This window comes from Taudactylus pleione, unplaced genomic scaffold (assembly GCF_031769625.1).
Source record: "Taudactylus pleione unplaced genomic scaffold, aTauple2 ptg000005l, whole genome shotgun sequence".
Taxonomy (NCBI): Eukaryota; Metazoa; Chordata; class Amphibia; order Anura; family Myobatrachidae; genus Taudactylus; species Taudactylus pleione.
Window position 1 is genome coordinate 22325023 of NW_028284408.1, and position 22373 is coordinate 22347395.

At 45.9% G+C, this 22373-nt stretch overlaps 1 protein-coding gene across 9 annotated transcripts in view; it reads left to right on the forward strand.

The window, feature by feature from the left end:
- Positions 1–22053, forward strand: part of PRPF40B (pre-mRNA processing factor 40B) — a 155012-nt gene extending 132959 nt beyond the window's left edge. For 5 of the 9 annotated variants that reach the window (XM_088446345.1, XM_088446475.1, XM_088446634.1 and 2 more), the window contains 5 exons: positions 116–241; positions 20305–20407; positions 20521–20582; positions 20676–20837; positions 21697–22053. In XM_088446345.1, the coding sequence (XP_088302471.1) occupies positions 116–241; positions 20305–20407; positions 20521–20582; positions 20676–20837; positions 21697–21789 (546 nt within the window). In that variant the 3' untranslated portion in view covers positions 21790–22053. Of the gene's footprint in view, positions 1–115; positions 242–20304; positions 20408–20520; positions 20583–20675; positions 20842–21696 lie in introns of those variants that run through there. The other 4 variants (XM_088446416.1, XM_088446543.1, XM_088446708.1 and 1 more) reach the window with 4 other exon arrangements.
- The last annotated feature ends 320 nt before the right edge of the window (positions 22054–22373 follow it).

The window sequence follows — 22373 nt, forward strand, 5'->3', positions numbered from 1 at the left end:
TCTAAACACTGCAGTGCACTTCCTAGTCACATGACACATGCAAGGTGTCCATCATTACTCAAGGCACGCCCCCGATACTCAGAGGCATGTCTCTAATAGCTCTTTTTCTGTGCAGCTTACTGCCCGTGGTGTGGCCCAGTCCCCAGCTCTGCAAGCGATGTCTAACTATACAGAAGCGATGCTGAGCTGTTGCTGCCTCATCTCTCGTCTCCCTGCAGTCCCAGGGAACTTCACAAAGCTGGTGAGTGTTAACTATAAAAATGATTACAATAAACAAAGAAGATATTTATAAGTTATAAATATCTTCTTTGTATTATTCTCATCATTTTTATATAAAATCTCAGGAGTATGACAAGGGAGGCTCTGCCTCCTCTGTCTACCCTGAATGCACATCCCTGGATGCAAAGCGGAGAGTGGTTTGCAAGAAGTGAGAGGAGAAACTGGCTGAAGATAGAGAGTTGAATATCTGCTGTGACAGAAGAGCGGGCACCGAGGGTAAAGGAGCAGGGAGAGGAGCTCTAAGATAGAGAGGCATATGAGGGCTGGAAGAGGAAGACTATATGCTTGCTGTGGATGTGGGAAGTGTTTTGCTTGCAGCCAAGCAGAAGAGGCCTTCCTGGAAGCCCTGTGAGTTATTGGACTTTTTAAGCTAGTCTAAGACCAGATAGACAGACTTCTTTTCTAGGAGAATGTCATGAAATAAGAGGCGGCCTTATACATGTAGCAGCCTCCTCAAGACAGTTAAATGTATCTTTAATTACCGTTGGACCTAGTTTAAATACAAAAAACTATATTACTATATTTCACTGCAGTCAAAAGTATTTAGCGCCAATGTATTTACCTCATAAATTGGAATTATACTTTGTAGATTTTGTCTTTGTAAAGTATTGTTCAAGACCCAAACCCCTACCGTGGATAGTATATCATATTAATGGCTGTGGGCCTGATTCAGATATGGATGTAAATACCGTTGCAGCAGCAATGTCTCACGGATTGCAATTGCTAAAATAGGATAATGACTCACTTGCCGCCCAGTGCTTAGAGAGACTCTCACTGACAGCAACTCACATCCACCTCTAACACACAAAACCGAAAACTTTCGAAACATTGAACGCAGATTAGGTGGCATCAGCCTCCTGAGTAAGTCTGAGCTGTCACAGACCTAGCTGGTCTCCAGTCACGCAGGGGGCTCTCCTGCTGCGGGGAAAGACGCAGTGGCTAATTTATGGATGCCCAGAAAACAGTGTTTAAACGTTTTTCTAACTACCCACCCGTTACCTCCCCCAAACGCTGATTACCTATCACTCGCTTTACAAATTAATCCTTTATGTGAACATAATCGTAAAACAATCGCTGCAAGTCCGCAGTGCGGCTTTCATGCATGTGCAATGGCTAACAATCGCTCAATCAGCGTAAATATTGTCATAGCGTCCACATCTGAATCAGGCCTTGTATTTCTTTTGGTGAATTATACAAAGTTTTTTTTTTATCCAAAGAGTTATGCACACTATATGATATGTTGTCCGACATATCGGGCACATCGTCTAGTGTGTACTAGTGTGCACCCACTATGCACACCCCCGCTGCCTGACATCGAGGTCATTCAGTTGTCCATCCATGCACAGTCAGTGGAGTGACCCAGCAGCCAACGCTGGCATGTTCAATGGTGCCAGTGAACGACATATTGGGTGGTTGGTCACCAGATCGTGCAGTGTGTACCGACCACCCTATATGTCGTTCATCAGCACCATCGGCCGTCGCATCGGGGGGGTCGCCTATTGTGTACCTACCCACCTTTACATGCAGCCTGGGTTACCAATGCCCTTCAAGCACCAATGGTACCATTCCATATACAGTACATTGATATTGAGTTAAATTTATATTGTATTAGTTAGTCATGGATACCGGCATATGTTTGTGCGCTTGATTCAGTGTGATGTTGTGTGAAGGTGCTCAATTCACACTGCCAGAATGTCTTCATTTATTATTTATTATCTTTATTGTTCAATTGTAATCTGCTGTATACCATTTTATTGTTTATTGTTATGCACTGCATGTATTGTTGCTTATACCAACACTTGCAGCCCCTTTCTATTAATTTGCCCTTTATCCTACATACCCACAAATCAGGGACATGCGGTGAGGTCAATGGATGGGGAGGCACTGGCTAGTATCAGAGCCAGATTTACACACACATAGATGAACCTGCCCCACTTGCACAGATCTTCCCCTGCACTCAGATTCCTTGTAGCATAGATCACCCTCACACATATATCCCACTAGCACAGAAGATCCCCCTAGCACGCAAAAAATCCCACACACAAACATCTCCCCCTCCTCACCTTTTTCTCCTTTGTGTGTTTCCTCTGTGTGTATATTCCATCTTCCTTCCCTCCTCAGTGCTGCTGAGCTCCGATGCCTGAGTACTTCCTAGACTGATCGTCAGAGGTGTCCATCAGAGCTCAAGGCATGCCCCCTCACAGTGAGGCACGGCTCTATTAGTCTTTTTTCTCTGTGTTTTATTGGCTGCTTCGTGGCCCAGTCCCTAGCTCCAGACAGTGTCGGAGCTATCAACGGTGAGGCTGAACCCTTACTGCCTCATCTATTGTCTCTCCCTGTATTTCCAGGGAGTGCTGCAATTTTGGGGAGTTTTGCCTACAAAAACGACCAGAATAATACAAATAAGATATTATAATTATCTTCTTTGAATTATTCTAATCATTTTTATAGTCAAAATGCTGCAGTCTGACAGAGAGTATGACAGGGGAGGCAGAGCCTCCTGACTACACGTCCCTGCCACAAATAAATCAAAGCAGTTTTTTAAAGTAAACGGCATGTCCATTTGTGCGGTCCCCATGTACAAGGGCCCGCCTTAGTCACCCCCTGGTGGGAGTCTCCTCCGACCACATGCCACAAAAGCTACAGTAGAAGACCCAGGCGGAGTCACTGCACCAGATATAGCGTTGAGAGGATGCACATGCCCACATCACGCACCCTGCTACACCATATTGTTATATAAGAACAAAGAATATTCATGAAGGAGTGATGAGTTGTTTCCAGCAGATATTGAGAGATGCCATCAATGACTATAACTACATTGAGCTTTTCAGGCTGTGGGTCCTACAATGTGAGATCCACCTGGAGTGTTTATTGTTGATGGTTCTATGTTAATGTCCCCCTCTCTGGAGTTACCTGGCCCATGTTAATCACCATAAGCCTAAAAAATATATATCTTAATGTAATCAGCCTCAAATCCCACAAACAGCACACAAATGGTCTACAACATTTTAAAATATAATCAGCAGATCTTGTTCTAGACCACTAAACATAAGTGCCCTCCCCAAAATCAGATCAAGAAAATGTACTCAAGTATACTATGTCTTGGCAGATGAAAAACAGAGGCATGTTAGTTCTCTGCAGAGTCTCCTTTACAATTAACACATCACTAGCTGATCCTCAGAGCACATACACCATCATAGTCTGCTGTTTTTCCTATTCTCTAGTTCAGTGGTTCTCAAAGTCGGTCCTCGGGACCCCACACAGGTCACGTTTTCCAGGTCACCCAGCACGTGCACAGGTGTACTCATTACTCACTGACACATTTTGAAAGATCCACAGGTGAAGCTAATTATTACACTTGTGATTGTGAGGAGACCTGCAAAACATGCACTGTGTGGGGTCCTGAGGACCGAGTTTGAGAACTTGTGCTCTAGTTCTATTCTCCTTATACCTCCTCCCACCAGAAATATAGGCTTAAGAAGAGTTTCTTCTGCATTAAGTGTCGCATCAGTTGCCGAACAATTCAAGAATTTTACACATATAAGAGTTCTGAAATGTCCCATCTGATCTTTTAGGAGGCTCATTTGGTGACACTTTTGTTAACCTGGAAAAGTTGGCTAGGCACAGATTGGCGCTCACAGAACCTATCCTATGTTGATTACTTTCAGGGGTCAGATTGATCAAGTATAATCTGTAAGAAAGCAGCCGAGGAAATGTCTCCAACTAAAATGTTATGAAAAAGACAGAGAAGTAACCATATGGGTAGGGTATGAAATACTGGCAGCTGAGTAGCCGCCAGTTCATATCCCGACAGCGTCATGCCGAAAGGTGAAAATCCCGACGGGATCATAAGTATATTAACCCTACCCCTCTCCCCCTCCTAACACTCCCTTAGTGGTACCTAACCTCCCACCCCTGGTGGTGCCTAACCCTAACCCCCCTTAAGCCACCCTGAACCTAACCCTCCTGGGGGGTGCCTGACCCTAACATCTTCCCCCGGTGGTGCCTAACCCTCCCTCCCCAGGGGGTACCTAACCCCAAGTCCCCCGGGGGTTCGGGATGCCGTCTGTAGGGATTTTGGCGTCAGGCTAAGGATAGGCATCGAAATTTCGACACCTACCTTTAATCCCCAGACGGGATTCCGACGGCTGGCATGCTGACCGTCGGTAAATTGACTACATCCCAACCATATAACCTTTATTAAAAACAGAGGTGGCAACTTCATTTACAATGCTTAAGAAATATCTGAATATTGCCACGATTACTATCCATCCCTTTAAAATTTGGATCCACAAACGCAGAGGAGCTGATTCTGAAAAGCACACAAAGTGGCTGTAGCCGCAGTAGCTGGATTGACCACCTCATGCTAATGCATCCAATCAACTAATGCAGGGATTTGTGTGTGTAAGGGAAACCAGTGCTGCCCATTGATTTTATGCCAGCCACTGCAACCATCATCATTAGTGTCTGCACTCGCACAAGTCCCATGCTAGGTGCAAGAGGTCGGTCAGAGACAGGCTTCCCTTCTCCATACGCATAGCTCAGAATCTCACAGAGCTTTTGATAAACGCCCATGACATGACAAGTCATGGTGGTTCCATGTGATCACTTTATTGCCACCCAGTTGCTACCCCAAAATGTCCTATTTTTTCTTCAGGGTCTATAGGCTCCACCAGGAGACCTTGGGGTGTAAGGTTGGATCTGGATCCCAGGCACCATGCAGTTAAAGTTTGCTCCAAGGATGCACTGGTCCATCCTCACTATATCCCGCCCCCGAGCCAGAGGCACCTCAGTTTGAGTTGGTGCCCAGCGAAGTCGGGTCACTGTTTTACGCAGGGGGGCTGATTAGCAGCCCCAAAGCTGATTTTAGTTTATGTTTTGTTAGTCTTTAAACATTTTCAGAGCAGGCAGCAGCAGACTGTCCATAGGACGTCTGCGCTGCTGCTCCATCACCCTGCCGGTGCCGTGATGCCAGTATCGATCGGCGGATCTCAGTGGGACCCCGGGGTCTGTGCTAGCCAGGCCTCACGGGACATCCCGGATGTACGAGGATAGGTAAGGCGGATCACCGCTTGCTTATTAGCAGTGCCACCGGAGGCGCTGACGGTGGAGGCAGGCACACAATACCCTGGGCTCCACTAGATCACCAGGGACTTGTAGTTGGTAAGGGAGCCAGCGTCCCGGAGAGGCAGCCTTCCCTGTTTAGCGGCTCCTCCCCTTAGCTCCTCTGAGGTCTGGCTTTGCTGAGCTCTTTCCTCCTGCAGCCATGCCCCCTCTGAGGCCTCCGGCGGCCATTTGCTTTTGGTACATCGCAGATCTCTCAGGACAGCGTGCGGTCCAGTCTTCCTGCATACCTCTCCCTTGGGTCAGTGTTTGCAGCACTATAGCCTTCCCAGGCACTGAATCTGGGCAGTTGATGGTAGTGCCAATTTGCAGAATATGATATATTTCTGCATTGTATGTGACTTATGCTAGCACTGACTGTCTGTGTCTTTTCTCTCTTCTGTCAGTTTTTATCTATTCCTTTCCTTTACTACCAGTCCTAACAGGTGTAGTTAGGGTGGTTCTCTCTCCTCACATATATAAATTACAGTATTTGTGAGGTCTGTCACATACGGCTGTGTGCTGCACGGTGCCATATTGTTGGACCAGTGAGTTGCATACATTGTGAGTGCCCAGTATAGCGCTTCCTGATTTTCCAATATATATATATTGTCAGACATAGTTGGCGAGGAGGTTGAGCGCAATGCTGCACCCACTCTCCTGCATGCTATGTAAGGTGGATTTAACTCAGGATGGATTATGTGTGAGGTGCTATCAGTTGCCTGGCCCCTCAAACCCCCCCAAAGACGGGACAGGATACCCCTCGGGCTGTTTTTTCTCAGGTCTTGGCCTCTACTGTGGGTCCCCTGGTGGTCCTGGCTGTTTTACCCCATATGGGGTTACCTCAACAAACCATCCTTCCCTCTCAGGGTATCCCGCATTGCAGTCTACTCCTGTACCACAGTCTGTCTTTCCCTACCAGGGGTTACGCAACCTGTACAACCACCCTGGGTGGATGTTTTATCTAGTTCAGTTCAGAGTTTGGAAGCTTCATCTATGGCCTTTCAGACCATGTTGCAGAATGAAAAACCCAAGAAGGCATGTAAACGCCTGAATTGTCATCCCAGTCTACACAACTATCAGATACAGACGTGTCATCGGATGATGGGGAAGTGTCTGATGCATCTGATTCTGATTCCCCTTCACAGGAGACGGAGCCTAAATCAAATATTAATGTTCCAGCTTTGGTGTGGGCGGTCCAATCCATACTAGATATAGAGGATGACGTTCCTGCCCCTAAATTCAAATACCCTCAGTTTAACCCGGTTAAGGTGACTTCGGCAGTTTTTCTTCTCTCTGACCAGCCAGTAAGACTATATGGCAGAGGCTTGGCAAGCACCTGGTAAGAGGTATCAACCGCAAAAGCGTTTGGCCTCATGTTATCCATTCTGTGAGGGTCACTGTAAGAAGTGGGAATCACCTCCTGTGGTGGATTCTCATGTTACTCGCTTAATAAAAAGTGCCACACTACCCATGCCTTCCATTTCTTCCTTGAAGAATTGTACGGATAGGATGGTGAAGACGTGCCTGAAATCAATTTACGCTCTCAGGAGCGGTTGCCCATCCGTCCATGGCTATCTCATGGGTGGCTAAGGCAATAGAAGGTTGGGCAAATGTTCTGGAGGACAATTTACCTGAGTAGGCTCCTGAAACTCAGAGGTCTTTGGTGGGCCACATTAGAGATGCGGCTGCTTATATTGGTGATGCTTCTTTGGATGCCAGTCTGTTGACCTCCAGAGTCTCGGCCGCTGCAGTGTCTGCTCACCGCTCCCTGTGGCTATGCTCCTGGAAGACGGACGCTGATTCTAAAAAGGGCCTGGCAGGTTCTCCAGAGGTGCTTCAGCACCACCTACTCTTGTCTACTAGCAAACGGGTGGCTGATCAATTGGAAAAAGTCCTCCCTAATTTCCTCAGAGGATGGTTCATTTGGGAGCCTTTCTGGATTCTCACCAGCAGGGAATCATCCTAACTCCAGAAAAGATCTCCTCGCTGCAACTGCGAGTGTGCAGATTCCTATGCAGTTGTCGGGTGTCAGTACACTCAGCGATGCAGGTGTTGGGGTCCATGGTGTCCACATTCGACATGGTGGAATATGCTCAGTTTCACTCAAGGCTGATCCTCTCCAGATGGAATGGCTTAGCCCACCAGATCAAGGCTCAGCCGATGGTGCTCTCTCCGGAAGTGTGCCTGTCTCTGTCTTGGTGGCTACTGACTCCTCATCTCACCAACGGTCACCCCTTTTGGATCCCGGACTGGATGCCTCGTAACGGATGCCAGTCTCCGGAGCTGGGACTCAGTGACCGGCCCACACTCATTTCAGGGCCGTTGGACAGTGGCCAAAGCAGCTCTGCCATCAACATATTGGAACTTCGGGCCATGTACAAGGCCCTCAAGATGGCAAGTCACATTCTTTACAAAAAGCCTGTGCAGGTTCAGTCCGACAATGCCACCACAGTGGCTTACATCAACCATCAAGGAGGCATTCGAAGTCGGGCAGCAGTGACAGAAGTGTCACGCATTCTGATGTGGGTGGATTACCACCTACCGGCAATCTCGGCAGTGTTCATTCCAGGAGTTCTCATTTGGGAAGCGGACTTTCTCAGCTGTTACGACATGCATCCAGGGGAATGGTCTCTTAACCAAGAGGTATTTCAACTCATAGTGGACAAATCGGGCCTCCCGGAGGTGGACCTCATGGCCTCCCGACACAATCACAAGTTACCAGTGTACGGGTCCAGAACAAGGGATGCCGAAGCAAGCTTGGTGGACACTCTGTCAGTACGGTGGACCTTCCAGTTTGCGTACCTTTTTCCTCCGATATCCCTGCTTCCTCGGGTTCTTTGGAAGTTCAAGCAAGACGGGGCACTGTCCTGCTGGTGGCTCCAGCTTGGCCCAGACATCATTGGTACTCAGATCTTCGGAGTCTCTCCATCGACACTCCGTTCCTGCTGCCTCAACATCCCTACCTGTTGTCTCAGGGTCCTTGCCTTTACCCAGACCTGGATCATCTGTCTTTGATGGCGTGGCTCTTGAGACATCCATCCTAAGGTCCAAGGGATTCGCCAGCTCAGTCATCAGCACATTGCTCCGAGCATGTAAATCTGCTTCTGCCACAATATATAAAACAGGGTGTGGCATATATATTTCCACTGGTGTTGATGATTCTCAGGTGTTTCGTATTTCCAGGATTCTGGCATTCCTACAAGCAGGATTGGACCTCAGCCTTTGCCTGGCCTCTTTGAAAGTACATGTCTCCGCACTGTCAGTGTGGTTCCAATGAAGGATAGCTCTGCTCCCGGATATCCACACCTTTCTACAAGGTGTTCTCCGGATTCAACCTCCCTTTTTTTCCCCCTGTGGCTCCTTGGGATATGGCGGTTGTTCTTCAGGCTCTCCAGGGTCCTCCTTTGAACCACTAGATTCGGTGGATCTCAAGTGGTTAACGGCTAAGACTCTCTTTCTCCTGGCTATTGCTTCTGCCAGGAGAGTGTCAGAATTGGCGGTGGTCTCCTGTCGTCCTCCCTTTCTGATATTTCACCTGGACAGGGCTGTGCTTCACACTTGCCCTGAATCTCTTCCTAAAGTGGTTTCTAATTTCCATATTAATCGGGAAATTATTGTACCGGCCTTTCAGTCACCTGACCTCTCGGCCGCTGAGGCCTCATTAGATGTGGTCTGTGCTATCCAGATTTATGTGGACCGTACCAGTTCCCTTCGTAAATCAGACTACTTATTTTGTGCTCTATGGATTTCACAAGACAGAATGGCTGGCCAATAAACAAACATTGTCCAGATGGCTTTGTATGACTATCTCAGAGGCTTACAGACAGGCAGGCTTGCCTGTTACGGCTTCTGTTACTGTTATTCTACTCGGTCTGTGGGCCCCTCATGGGCAGCTCGCTGTGGCGCCTCGGCTATTCAGCTTTGTAAGGCGGCCACATGGTCTTCAATTCAGACCTTTCTAAGGTTCTATACATTTGATACCTTCGCCTCTCAGGATGCTTCCTTTGGGCACCGAATTCTCCTCTCAGCGCAGGAGCATCCCCACCCTTAAAAGGACTGCTTTGGGACATCCGTGGTCTCCCTGTGGAGCCTATGGACCCTGAGGAAGAAAATGAGAGTTATGGTAAGAACTTAAATAGGTTAACTCTCTTTCTTCAAAGTCCATAGGGTCCACAGGGCACTCACACTGACGCACCTGGCTTCATATGGACTATGTTGCTGGTCACCGGTTTCCCGTCTCCTTCTCTGTGAGTGTGATTCTCAAGTGTTCCAGTCTTCCTTCTCTCTTTTTCCTCCTCCGGCTACTTACCAACTGAGGTGACTCAGGGGCGGGGTATAAGGAGAATGGACCAGTGCATCTTGGGAGCAAAACTTTAACTGGTGCCCGGGATCCAGATCCAACCTACACCCCAAGGTCTCCCTGTGGACCCTATGGACTTCAGAGAAAGAGAGTTAACCAAGGTAAGTTCTTATCATAAGTCTCATTTTCACGGAACAACAAATCCGGCCAAGCTGTTTCCAACTCAGAATAGGGCAGACATTACACAAAAATGTGGAAAATCTCATCTGCGCATATACTGTATCCAAATACTTGCCATTTGCATCCGTGTACAGAGAGCCGTGTGACTCAGAATCAGCCCTAGATTCTGTAATATTAAAATCTAAAGGTGCCTATCCACTAGACGATTAAAATGAGCAATTGAACGATAACTATATTGATATTGTTCAATAATCGTTTGCAGATTGTTTAAAAATTGGTCTTTAGACATCTATCATCGTGCAAACATGCTGGTCAACCTGACGATAACGTCAGGTTCAGCATGTTAGCAGATGATTGATGTGCCTACACTGAACGACTGCTCGTTCAGTGTAGGCACATCACAGACTGACAAATGACTGCACGATTACAATGTCATAATCGTGCAGTCTTTTGCCTGTCTTCTAGTGGATAGGCACCTTAAGATCAATGAATTTTCTTATACTGGCACCTTCCTAATTATCTATATACTAAAGATATAAAGACCGACAAATAAGGAACTTAAAAATTCTACCAAGTCTTCTTGGATCAAAATTTTCCAACCATGTTGATCCATGTCCCGACCTGAATATTTAAACAAATGCAACAAATAATCTCTAGATTTTCCTTGTAGCGCAAAAAAATGGGGATTCACATGGTCATCCTATTTAAGTCCTTTCAAGAAGAATTGGGAGATCTGTACTTTACAACATATGGCAGAGCCTAAGGTGCCTACACACTTGGCGATGTGCTGCCGATCCGACAATGTGTACGATTTCCCTTGAAACTCCCCCGGCAGCTCCCCGGCAGTCCTGCTCACGATTTGGCACACAATTTGGTGTATGTACAAACGATACATGGTGCATCCTTTCTTTTTTTTCAGTGCATCGTGTTCCAGATTGTCAGATCTGCCCTACAGCACGGCAGATCTGACGATGCGATGTGCGACCAGCGGGGACGCGCATCACGCCGTGATCGTGATAGGGGACCCACGATTTGAGCATATTTTACACTATCTGTTGTTCCGATGTGTCGGAATCGGCCAGATCGGGGAAAATATCGCCAAGTGTGTAGGCTCCTTTACAGCTGAGTCAATGGGTCTGTTTCTGAGATGAGAGTAAAGCAAGAAAGAGCAAGTGACTGTGCACTTTGTCAAAACCATGTTGCATTGTAGCTTGGGCAGATGTAACGTGCATAGAGATTAAGGGGTCTATTTACTAAGCTGTGTTAGGAGATAAAGTGAACGGAGATAAGGTACCAGCCAATCAGCTCCTAACTGCCATCTCACAGGCTGTGTTTGTAAAATAGGAGCTGGTTGGCTGGTACCTTATCACCGTTCACTCTATCTCCTAACAAAGCTTAGTAAATAGACCCCTTAGATGTGAGAGGGTCATGTCCAAACTCAAATCTAAATAAGTGTAAAAATAACACTGCCAAGCACTTGTGGGCTACATGCAAAAGTAGCCAATATTTACCCTGCGTGCACCCCTTGCATTGCAACATGCAAGGGGTGCACGCAAGACCATCGCGATCATCACCCATGTCGGTCGTTAGAGCTGTGGGTGTTAACCCACAGCTTAACGATCGACAAGGAGGCGGCCGTTCAGGATACAAGCGGCCGCCCTGATTCAGAGTGACCGCTTGCATCTAACGACCGCCTCTGAATGAGGCCCATAGGGCCTGATTTAGAGTTGTACTCAAACCTGATGGTTTGCATACAACTCTCATGGTGGGCGATCGACACATGCGCAGGTTTTGGACGGTGTATGTGCCAATCAGTGTCTGCGAGATCGCCTAGTGCCCCCTAATTCGCAGCATGATTGACATCCTGAGGCCAATTGGGGGTAGGGAATGGGCGGCGACTGCTAATGTCCCAGAAGACAGAGGCGTCGGCCCCATTTTTTGGGTGCGCCGAGGCCAGTGTCTGCGCCTCTCAACGCAACTTCACCTGCGTGTTACTCAGGTGGCCGATGTTCATGCAAGTGATCCGATGACTGCATCCTTGGACGCAGCAGCTGATCACAAAGACTGAAAGGAGACCTATATTTACACAGGACGCCTCCTGCGGAATTAGCAGTGATGCAATTAGCATACAACTCTGCACCAGGCCCATAGAATGTGGATTGAAAGATCTTCAGTAAAAAGGTAGACAATGGCTAGATAGACACCAGATGTTAGACAGACAATAGGTCGACAGGGACAAAAGGTCAGCACACTAAAGGTTGACATGTAAGAAGGTTGACTGGTACAAATTGTCGACAGGGTCAAAATGTCGACATTCATATGGTCGCCATGAAAATGGTCGACATATTTTTTATTATATTTTTTCTAACCCTAATCTTCACCCTAACCCTCCCTCCTGGTGCATAACCCTAACTGTCGGGGTAGGTGCCTGACCCTAATCGTCCCTTCTAGTGCCTAGCCCTCCGGTAAGTGCTTAACCCTAACCGTTGGGGTAAGTGCCTAACCGTTTGGATAAGTGTCTAACCCTAAAAAAAAAAAAAATTATATATATATGTGTCGATCCTTTTCACATCGACCATATACATGTCGACATTTTGACACTGTCGACTATTTGTACTTGTCGACCTTCTTACATGTTGACCTTTAGTGTGTCGACCTTTTGTCCCTGTAGACCTATTGCCTGTCTAACATCTGGGGGCAAATTTACTAAAGGTCAATTTGGCATTTTGAGTGATTTGAGGTGCGATTTTCATTCTATTTGGCTTTGATTTTGCTTTTGGGCATTTACTAAAGGCCAAATCGAATGTAAAATCGGACTTCAAATCGAATTTGGACTCAAATCGACCATCGGAAAAACATTGCTACTTTTACATAGCCCAACACACAAAACCCTTATTTACTATCATTCGATTTGAAATCGACCTCAAAATCGGACTTCAAATCGAACTTCAAATCCCCAAAACAATAGACCTGCTTCATGCTTTCGATTTGAGCATGAGCAGGTCGGATTGACACAGACATCAGGGAGATGCAGACATCAGTGAGATGCCTGCATGTATCTGGCTGTAAAAAGCAAAGAAAGAGTTAAAATTAGAAAAAATTGACGTGAGGTTCCCCCCCCCCCCCCGCCCCCTTCGAATCAGAACCAGCCCCGGACTGCTGAAACCCAGTTCTGGTTGACTAAGTACAGGGAAAAAATTACGTAGGGTCTTCCTGTACTTAGTACAACCAGCACTGGGCTATGGGAAGCAGGGCTGGTCCTGGATTTACAGGGAAAAATTTGCGTAGGGTTCCCCTGTAAGATCCACATCACCGGGCCCCCCAGCCGCAGCATCAGCCCTGACCGTTAGTCAGCCCAGGCCAGGGCTGACTAACGGTCATTGTCTTTATAGTAGAACTGCAGGTCCTACTGGAAAGACAATGTTTATTTTTATCTATTTTTACACAACACCTAAACAATCAACCCGCCACCCACCGCCCAGGGGTGGCGGGGATAGCCCCGGGCTATCAACCCAGGCTAGGGGTGCCCTGGAGAGGGAGACCCCTTTTTTTTCTCCAACTCCCCAGGGATCCCGTGCATGGACTGACTAACGGTCAGGGCTGATGCTGCGGCTGGGGGGCCCGGTGATGGGGCTCCCCTGGCCGTGGCATCAGTCCCCGTTAGAAAGGGTCCAGGGCTGGTTTTGGATCTTACAGGGGAACCCTACGCAATTCTTTCCCTGTAAATCCAGGACCAGCCCTGCTTCCCATAGCCCAGTGCTGGTTGTACAGGGAGACCCTACGTAATTTTTTCCCTGTACTTAGTCAACCAGAACTGGGTTTCAGCAGTCCGGGGCTGGTTCTGATTTAGGGGGTGACCTCACGGTTTTTTTTTTTTAAATGTAACTATTTACACACTTTTTACAGCCAGATACATGCAGGCATCTCATTGATGTCTGTATGTATCTGTGTGACAACGAACTGCTCATGCTGAAAGTGAAAGCATGAAGCAGTTCGTGTGTCGGGGATTTGCAGTTAGTTTTGAAGGGTGAATTTCCGTTCGATTTGGACATGAACATGTCAAATCGAACTGCAAATCAATCTTCAAAACCGACTCAAATCTAATTTTTTTGCCAAATCAACCTTCAAAACAAATATAAGTAAATTTGGCAAAATCACTGGTTTTCAAACATTCCATTTGAGTCGATTTGAGAAGTGCTAAATCACTCCTCAAATCGACCAATAGTAAATTTACCCCCTGGTGTCTTTCTAGACATTGTCTATCTTTTTACTGTAGATCTTTAGACCGAATTCCAGGCCCATAGATGCTGACTTCTTTATCCTCTAAACCCTGTAGTGGCTTAAATTACAAAATTAGTATCTCTCCTCTTATAGCATTTTTGGAGCCACACCAGATTACTTATATTAAGTTCATAAAGAACCTCAAAAGCTTAGTTGGAAGGAGGAGATGGGAGACTGAAGACCTTCAGGAATGAACAAAAATCAAGAACAATCTAAAAAGCTCAATATGCATCCAGATAAGTGAGAACGCTAATAAGGTTTTTTATCAACAGTACTTAGGGCCTGATTCATTACGGGTCACAAAAGCGTACGCAGATCGGCCGATGGTGCATACTGCGCATGTGTATGTATTGCAGTGCAAATGCGTGAGTTGGTATTGCAATCGCACTGCGGTCACCTGCGCAGATACAAAGCCATCGCAGATCAAGGGACAGACATCAGCATTTGGGGTTGGTGATGGGGGAGTGGTAAGAGAAACGCAGATGCGCCTGCCTGAACGGCGTGCATAAATACGCAGCTTGAGTACACACTACGTGCGACAAGGTTAGCAATTTCTGAGTAAGGTCAGGTCTGCTGTAATTCTGCGTGAGGGGCCACTGTTACTTGATGTTCCTGATGTATACGCAGGACTGCAAGGTATTACGGATGAGAGATAGCGGTAGTGGGCGCCTCTATGCTGCCTGTGTGACGGCCTTGCGATTACAGTCATTAGCATATTTTCACAGCACACGTGTGTGCATAATCGCAGCTGCGATTGCAATAGCAATCCATAAAGAATCTACTGGAACGTATCCTTCCTTTGTTGGAGATCCTGCGGATAGTGGGGGCGCTCTGTCTGATATTTGGGGAAATAATTGTATAGATGTAATAACTGGAATCCATATAAACCTATTTATGTTTTAAGGAGTATTATAGATAACTTAATAAAAATGAAAATCAATTCAATGAGCAAGTCAATTAACCAAAGGAACTAATTATAATACAGCTGGTAACTATAAATATCTTTTATAGCAAAGGCACAGACATTATTTTTTTCCCCTGAGGAACACAAGTTATCTATTTGGGGAAATGCATTCAGAAATATTACACCGTCCCTTCTGGAACACAAGGAAGAGCTGAACAGAAAAAGTGTTTTGGGGAAAAATTGAATTAGAATTATGAAGCTTTTTCATCTGCTGTCACTGTAATGTAATACCCCTTTTACACCGGAGCTAAAACCCGGGTTTTTGAAGGGTTAACCCGGGCAGCTCCCTGGTGTAAAAGGGGAGAGAGTTGGATCGCCGGGTCGAGTGACCCGGCTATCCAACCCAGGTAACTAGTAGGGTTTAACACGGGCGTAGCCCGTGAAACCCTGCTGTGAGAACAGCGGACTCCGGGTCACGATGACCTGAAGTGCGCTGCTAGCCGGCCGAGTGGTCCGGCTTCAGTGGCGCTTGGAGATGTCATCTCCAAGCGACCACTTTCACTCCTCAAAAGCCGGGTCTATGCAGACCCGACTGCGGTGTGAGCGGCGCTGACTCGGGAATATCCCGAGTCGGCGCTGGCAAAATTCCGGGTCTGATCCGGATAGGAACTTTGTTCCAACTCCGGGTCGGACCCGGAATTTAGGTGGAAAAGGGGTATAAGTGATTACTTACATCTCCTCTCTACCATCTGACATTTAGTAACTGCTCACTCTCCCCTAGTTTTTATTTTTTTCTTGCCACATCGGAATATGACTGTACATGACTTACAAGTACTAGACAGTTCTAATGTTACAGGTTTTAATGTATATATATATATATATATAGAAAAGCAGGGTGTCTGGATGTGGTAATTATCAGGGGCATTTCTAGAGAGGAGGGGGCCCGTGTGCAGTCTCTGACAGGAGCCCCCATCTCTCTGTCCAGTGGCCGGCAGCGCACAGAGCTGTACGTGGCCAGCGCCGGAGTTATAGACTCTGGGCACTAGAGGACGCCCAGAGTCTATAGAGTATGCGCAGGTCACTGGGAAAATGGCCGTGGCGCCCATTTTCCCTGTACTGTGCATGCACAAACGACGGGAACATGGCCGTGGTGGCCATTTCCCAGTCGTTTTTACAGCACCGGACCGCCGCGCCGACGTGGGACTCCGGAGAGGTAAGTAATACTATGGGCGCAGGGTGTGCGGTGTGGGGCCCCCCTGGACCCAGGGACCCACACCCTGCACCAATTATAGATACGCCTCTGGTAATTATGTAGTTCAGTGGTTCCCAAACTGTGCGCTGCGGCACCCTGGGGTGCCACGGGACACTTGCAGGGGTGCCTCAGGTTGGTGGTCCAGCACCAAATCAAATTATTTATGCTCAATATAATGTAAATATGTGGACAAATAGAAGCGCAAACCTGTCCACCACCACATAACTGACCCTAAGGATGACAGGTCAGCACAGTTTACTTAATTCTACTACTTCGCTACATTTTTTTCTGAATTTCTCAATAACAAACATTTGGCTTAGGGGTGCGCTGAAAACATTGCTGATACTCTGGGGTGCCGTGATTCAAAAAAGTTTGGGAACCACTGATGTAGTTAACAAGAATACGTCACTTCAAGATCAGATTCCAAACACCAAAAGTGTTTATTTAGGCATACAGCGTATTTAATACAGCAATCTTTCAGGCAACTATTGGCCTGATTCAGAGCCGGACGCAATTAGCGCTCGTTCGTCCAGAAAATAGGGGTAGCTATTCAAATCAACCGTTCGCTCTTTGCGGTCTGTTCACGCCTCTAGGTCTGAATGAGCGAACAAAACTTGCGGTCGTTTTTTGAAAAAATACACCCCCTGGCCGCTCGCATCCTACGTCATGTCCACTATTTATTAGATTAATCGAGTACATCAACCAGGGTATGAACTGCTCGCTATTCTTGTGGTTGGTTTTTGCTACCACAATCTTGCGAGCAGTTCTGGCTATGAAATAACCCAGTGACGTGGTCAATGACGCTGCTGTATTAATTATGCACACCCATAAAACGCCCGTTTTGACCTTTAAGCACGCCTGCGTTCGGATTTCCACTCCCCATTTTCAAGCACCTTCCCCTGTTACCACCCACATACGCCTCATTCTGTCACTCAAATTATCAGGCATTCGCTATTTTGCGAGCACATGAATTTCGACTGCACTGACTGGTTCGCGCATGCGTATAACGATCCGTACGCATGCGCAGTTGGACAAACATCGCTCGGAGTGAACGAGCGGCCGCTTACGAGCGGCTCTGAATCAGGCCCTATGTGCCCTTTGTTCAAGCTATGCCTAAATGAACCTGCAGTTTACTTCTTGTGAAATTATATATATATAATATATATATATATATATATATATATATATATACTGTATATATTTTTTTTAGGAATTTAAATCACCTCTCTGTTTTCAGTTTATCTAGTACAGATACGCCTTTAGTGGGCAGATTCGTAGTTGGAAGTCCAAGGGGCGACATTACGCAAAAGAAATGCACACAGTAAAATAGGGTATTTTCACACAAATGCTGAGCTGCACACATCTGCAGATGCTTATATGCCTGATTTACTATAAAGCATCGTCTTCATCATTGTGTGCGGTCACCTGTCCTATAGCGGCTGGCATGTATACGCCTATGTGCTGGTCTGCATGGGCCTTATTTGAAAGCAAATGCTCTTACTGAGCTTTGCCTATGTGAGGGCCTGACTCAGAGATGTACGCAAACCCGATGGTTTGTGTTCATCTCCGATTGTTGGGGGTCTGCACATGTGATCATTCACAGTCCCCTCTTAGCCGCATGCTGCGGTGGTGTTTGGGGGCAGACCCAAGGACCGTTCTCCAAAATATGGGAGAGACGCCCTGTTTTGGAGGCTTGCCGAGCCCGGGGTCTGCATCATCGTACGCAGACTTCCTGGACCCGGCTGTCCAGTTCTGACGGCCAGGCTGAGTACGTTTCAGGTTACGCAGCCTGGCCAAAGCAGTAACCATTGCGACGGATAGTTGCGATGGTCTCAATGGTGATCCGAGGCAGCATTCTACAGATGCTGCACTTAGATCGCAGATGCATGCAGGAGGTGTCTATTTCTTACAGGCACCTCCTGCTGTACTTGCATTCTGTTTGGATGGTACTTGCCTTGCCGCTTCCCTGATGCTGTGCAATACTGTCCATCTCTGAATCAGGCCCTGGGAACGCTTCTTCCACACTTGTTCAGTCTCTCGGCATACTTGCCTACCCTCCCGATGCGGCCGGGAGCCTCCCGAAAATTGGGTGCTGCTCCTGGCCCCCAGAAATGCAGGCAAGTCTCCCGGCGACCCATCCACCCGCCCCCTTACAGTGTAAATCCTCGGCAGCAGGGGGCTGGTGATGCGATTCACACTGAATTGTGTCATCGTGGCCCCGCCCCCTGCTTCACAATGCCATTAATATCGGCATTGTGAAGAGGAGGCGGGGCCACAGTGACGCGATCGCGTGGTCACGCCCAAGCTCTGCCCCCAAATTTGCATCATTTAACGCCCACGCCCCTTTTTTGCTGCGACCCGCCCCCCCGCCGAGAATGCCCGACAGCTCCCTCCCGGAAGGAGGGAGCGAGATGTCGACAAGTATGCGGTCACAAATATAGATTTGTTTAATCTGCATTTTCATATTTGCAAGGCCTAATTATCTGAGCATGTACATTGTGAATATGCAGAAGATACGATGAGCAAACAAGCTTACGTTCAACTCAGTCTCAGCCCCATGACCTCTCTTTTTCCTATATTCTATATATATATATATATATATATATATATATATACTGTATATATTATTTTTTTTTAATCGAAGGTCTGGATGTCCTTTGGTCTGGCCAGTACATTTAGATAGTAAAGCCCGTACACACGGGACGATCAGATATCGTTGTCTGATCGTCCTGCATGAGTTGGATGTTCGATATCGAACATCCAGCAACATGCACCAACCCCCAAACGACTCAACGATCATGGGTCCCTATAGTAAATAGGCTAACCTGGTCCATATCGACCAGGTTGGCCTGCATGCACGGGCGATGGTCGATATCGACCATCCGTGCCCACGCATCGACCATCGTTTGGTTGTTGGAGGGGTTAAAAAAAAGGACAATATAAACGATCAAACGATAAACGATATTGTTATAATTTATATCGTCCTTTTTATCTGACCGTGTGTATACATTATAACTGTCTAATCATCAGTCTTATGTGCAAAATTTAGAGCAATGTATTATGATAAATATATGTATACGCTGGTACTAAAACAAATGTACAGTTCTTTATATGATATGCAGCCAGTAATTTTATTTATTATATACATAAAGATTGTCATGTATAAATAACAGGGTACACAATATAACCGATATTCAGTATGTGTATATAGGTATTTCTGTACTAGAATGAGAGAAACAACAGAGTAGATGATCTGGCTGCTTGACCTAAGTCATTGGATCCATGTCCAGTTTGGCCAGACGCATGTGTTACAAATAGGCCTTTTGATGCTTGGGCTGGACAGCTTGATCCTATGGGCACAAGTAATGTGGCAGGGAAGTGACAGAACAAGTGACGTTATCGCATTGTACAACTAGTTTGCCGGTTGTCCCCATTGGATCAGATGTTTATTGAGATCATTAGCCCTGGCAGAATCACACCAACATTATGTATGAATGAACTTCTAATTAACATTGTAATCATGTTGTTATTGTCTCATGTCATTATATATGGAACTTGTAATTAATATTTAATAAATATTGTAATGTAAACTATACTGAAATGGCTTGTTTTAGATTCTGAATGAACCTCTGCCTCTAAATGTATATTTTCAATGGAAAATAGAAAACATATTACCCATGAATGCATATGATATTTTACCTTACTTACTAGTAGTCTAATGGGGATGTCACCTTTCAGGAAGAACCTGCCACCTCTCATTTTCATGGCTGGGAAATGAATAATACAGCTGGGTATATAGCAAATGTTTCTATTCATATGTACTTATCTAGCTGCAGTAAATACATTTTTGGATGCAGAAAAGGCTTCCGAGCATCAGCCCAGGTATCTGCTGCGAGGGATGTGGATAGTTGCTGTCCTTTTCTCTATGTGATGTGTGCAGTTAGAGTGTTCCAACCAAGCAGCTGTTCCTTTTGGTTTCCTTTCTGTGCTTTGCTCTTCCAGGCTTCAGACACAGATGAGGAAAATCACCAGCAACGTCCACAGAAAAGAAAGAAGAGAACTCATTCAGAGTCTGGATCTGATGCCTCATCTTCAGTTGATTCAGGTAGAACTTGTCCTGATCCTGTTTATGTGGTGTCAGCTCAGAGCCATGCAGTTGCAGTGTAAGGTTCTACGTGTAAGATGCCCGTTATTTACTCCATTTGTATTTGTGACCAGAACATAGCTCCAAGAAATCAAAGAGGCAAAAAAAGAAGAATAAGAAAAAGAGACACAAATCGGTGAGTCTGCAGAGAGCACTCTCTTTCATAAAGTACTTTAGAGTGTTCACTACCAGAAAAGATGTCAGAAAAGAAATGGCATTTCTCTTTTAGAACAGTCCTGAGAGCGAATCAGAGAGGGCAAAAGAGAAAATTAGGAGAGAGAGAGAGCAAGATAGCGAACAGATGAGAGAGAAAGAGAGAGACCATTATGAAGAAGTGGAATCTGCAGACAGTCGCCGCAGATCACTAAAGCAAGCCACGCGGAAGGAGAAAGTAAGTGAGTGTTACTACCCAGGACAGAGCAGCGTACACAGGCACATCTACACAATAACTAGGGCTAGCTGCAAATGAGGAGGATGTCATCAGCTACAATATCTGCAGGCCAGGCCACAAATCTGGTGACCATTCTGGTGAACCGTAGCAGGCAGCCGGCATTGTGATTGGCTTGCATCTTCATTATCTCTCTTCATTTGATCCCCAAGAGCCAATTGGCATTCATCTAAAAGTGATTAGCTGTTGGAGAGCAAGGATTGGCCGCCAGCATTTCTACTAATCACAGCACTATTCATGTGTGGTGTAAGAGCCAATAAGGAGCAATGTTAGGGATACGGATCAGCTAGGTGCTGTGCTTCATTCTGAGGGAACCTTGTATATTCACACTTACATTTTATTATTTTACATACCATGTACGCTGTGTCTAAATTTGCCATGGGCTCACCAGAAGAAATATCCCTATTACCAAAACTCTAATAAGGTTCTAGTCCCAATCAAATTAAATGTTTACAGAATTATACTTCTGCCAGCATCTTGTTGTCTTTACTATTAGAACCAGTTCTCCTCATTACATGAGTATGAGACCACTTTCCGTTAGTCTAGGATTGATTTGGTGGAAGCCTGAATATGAGTTAGAAGGTATATACATATATAAATATAGAAAATGTATGTATATATATATATAGAATAGATAGATGTTACTTCTGCTAATATGAATTTGCCATATACTCTATTAGATTTTTGTGGTCTTGCTTTTTGTTGGACATTTATATTACCTGACATTCTTACGATCTCTTGTTCCGTTTGGCTATTTAATATAACTCCATATATCTGCTCCTCTTTATTCCCAATGTTTCAGACAGGCTGGGACACATCAGAGAGTGAGCTCAGTGAGGGAGAGCTGGAGAGGAGACGATGTACCTTACTGCAGCAGCTGGATGATGATCAGTAGATAGTGACTTATGTACACTACAGTGAAGTGATAATCAACAGGTTTAAATGTATATAAATCTGCACTCAATGTGCTCTTTTTGTGGATTCCTAAGAAACTGTACATGCTCAGTCTGTTACCCTGCACATCAGCAATTGTGTGACTGCTGCAGAAGTAATCAGTGTCATTGTACAGCCCCCGAGAAGTGACAGGCCCACACTTTGTTGTAATGTGTAAAATGTTTATTTAAAAAATATAAAAATAAATAATATATAAATGAAAAGACGTTCATAGTCAGCTCTGTTTTTTCCTGGGTTATTAAACTAAGAACATTTCTGTACAGGCAAAGCACAGCTGCTTCTTTCTAGCATCGGTGGATCAGCGACTCTCATGATGCACCGTCTGTTGTTTAGTGGAGGTAACAGCATTAAGTTGAAGGGGCAATTCCAACATGGTTGTAATGTTATATAAAGCATTTTAACTGTGTTGGCATTATAACCTTGTACATTAAAGTAAAGAATCATGTTTAAAGTTATAATGCTATTGAGGTTAAAATGCTCTAAATAATGTTACAACCGTGTTGTCATTGCCCTGCCGACAAAATG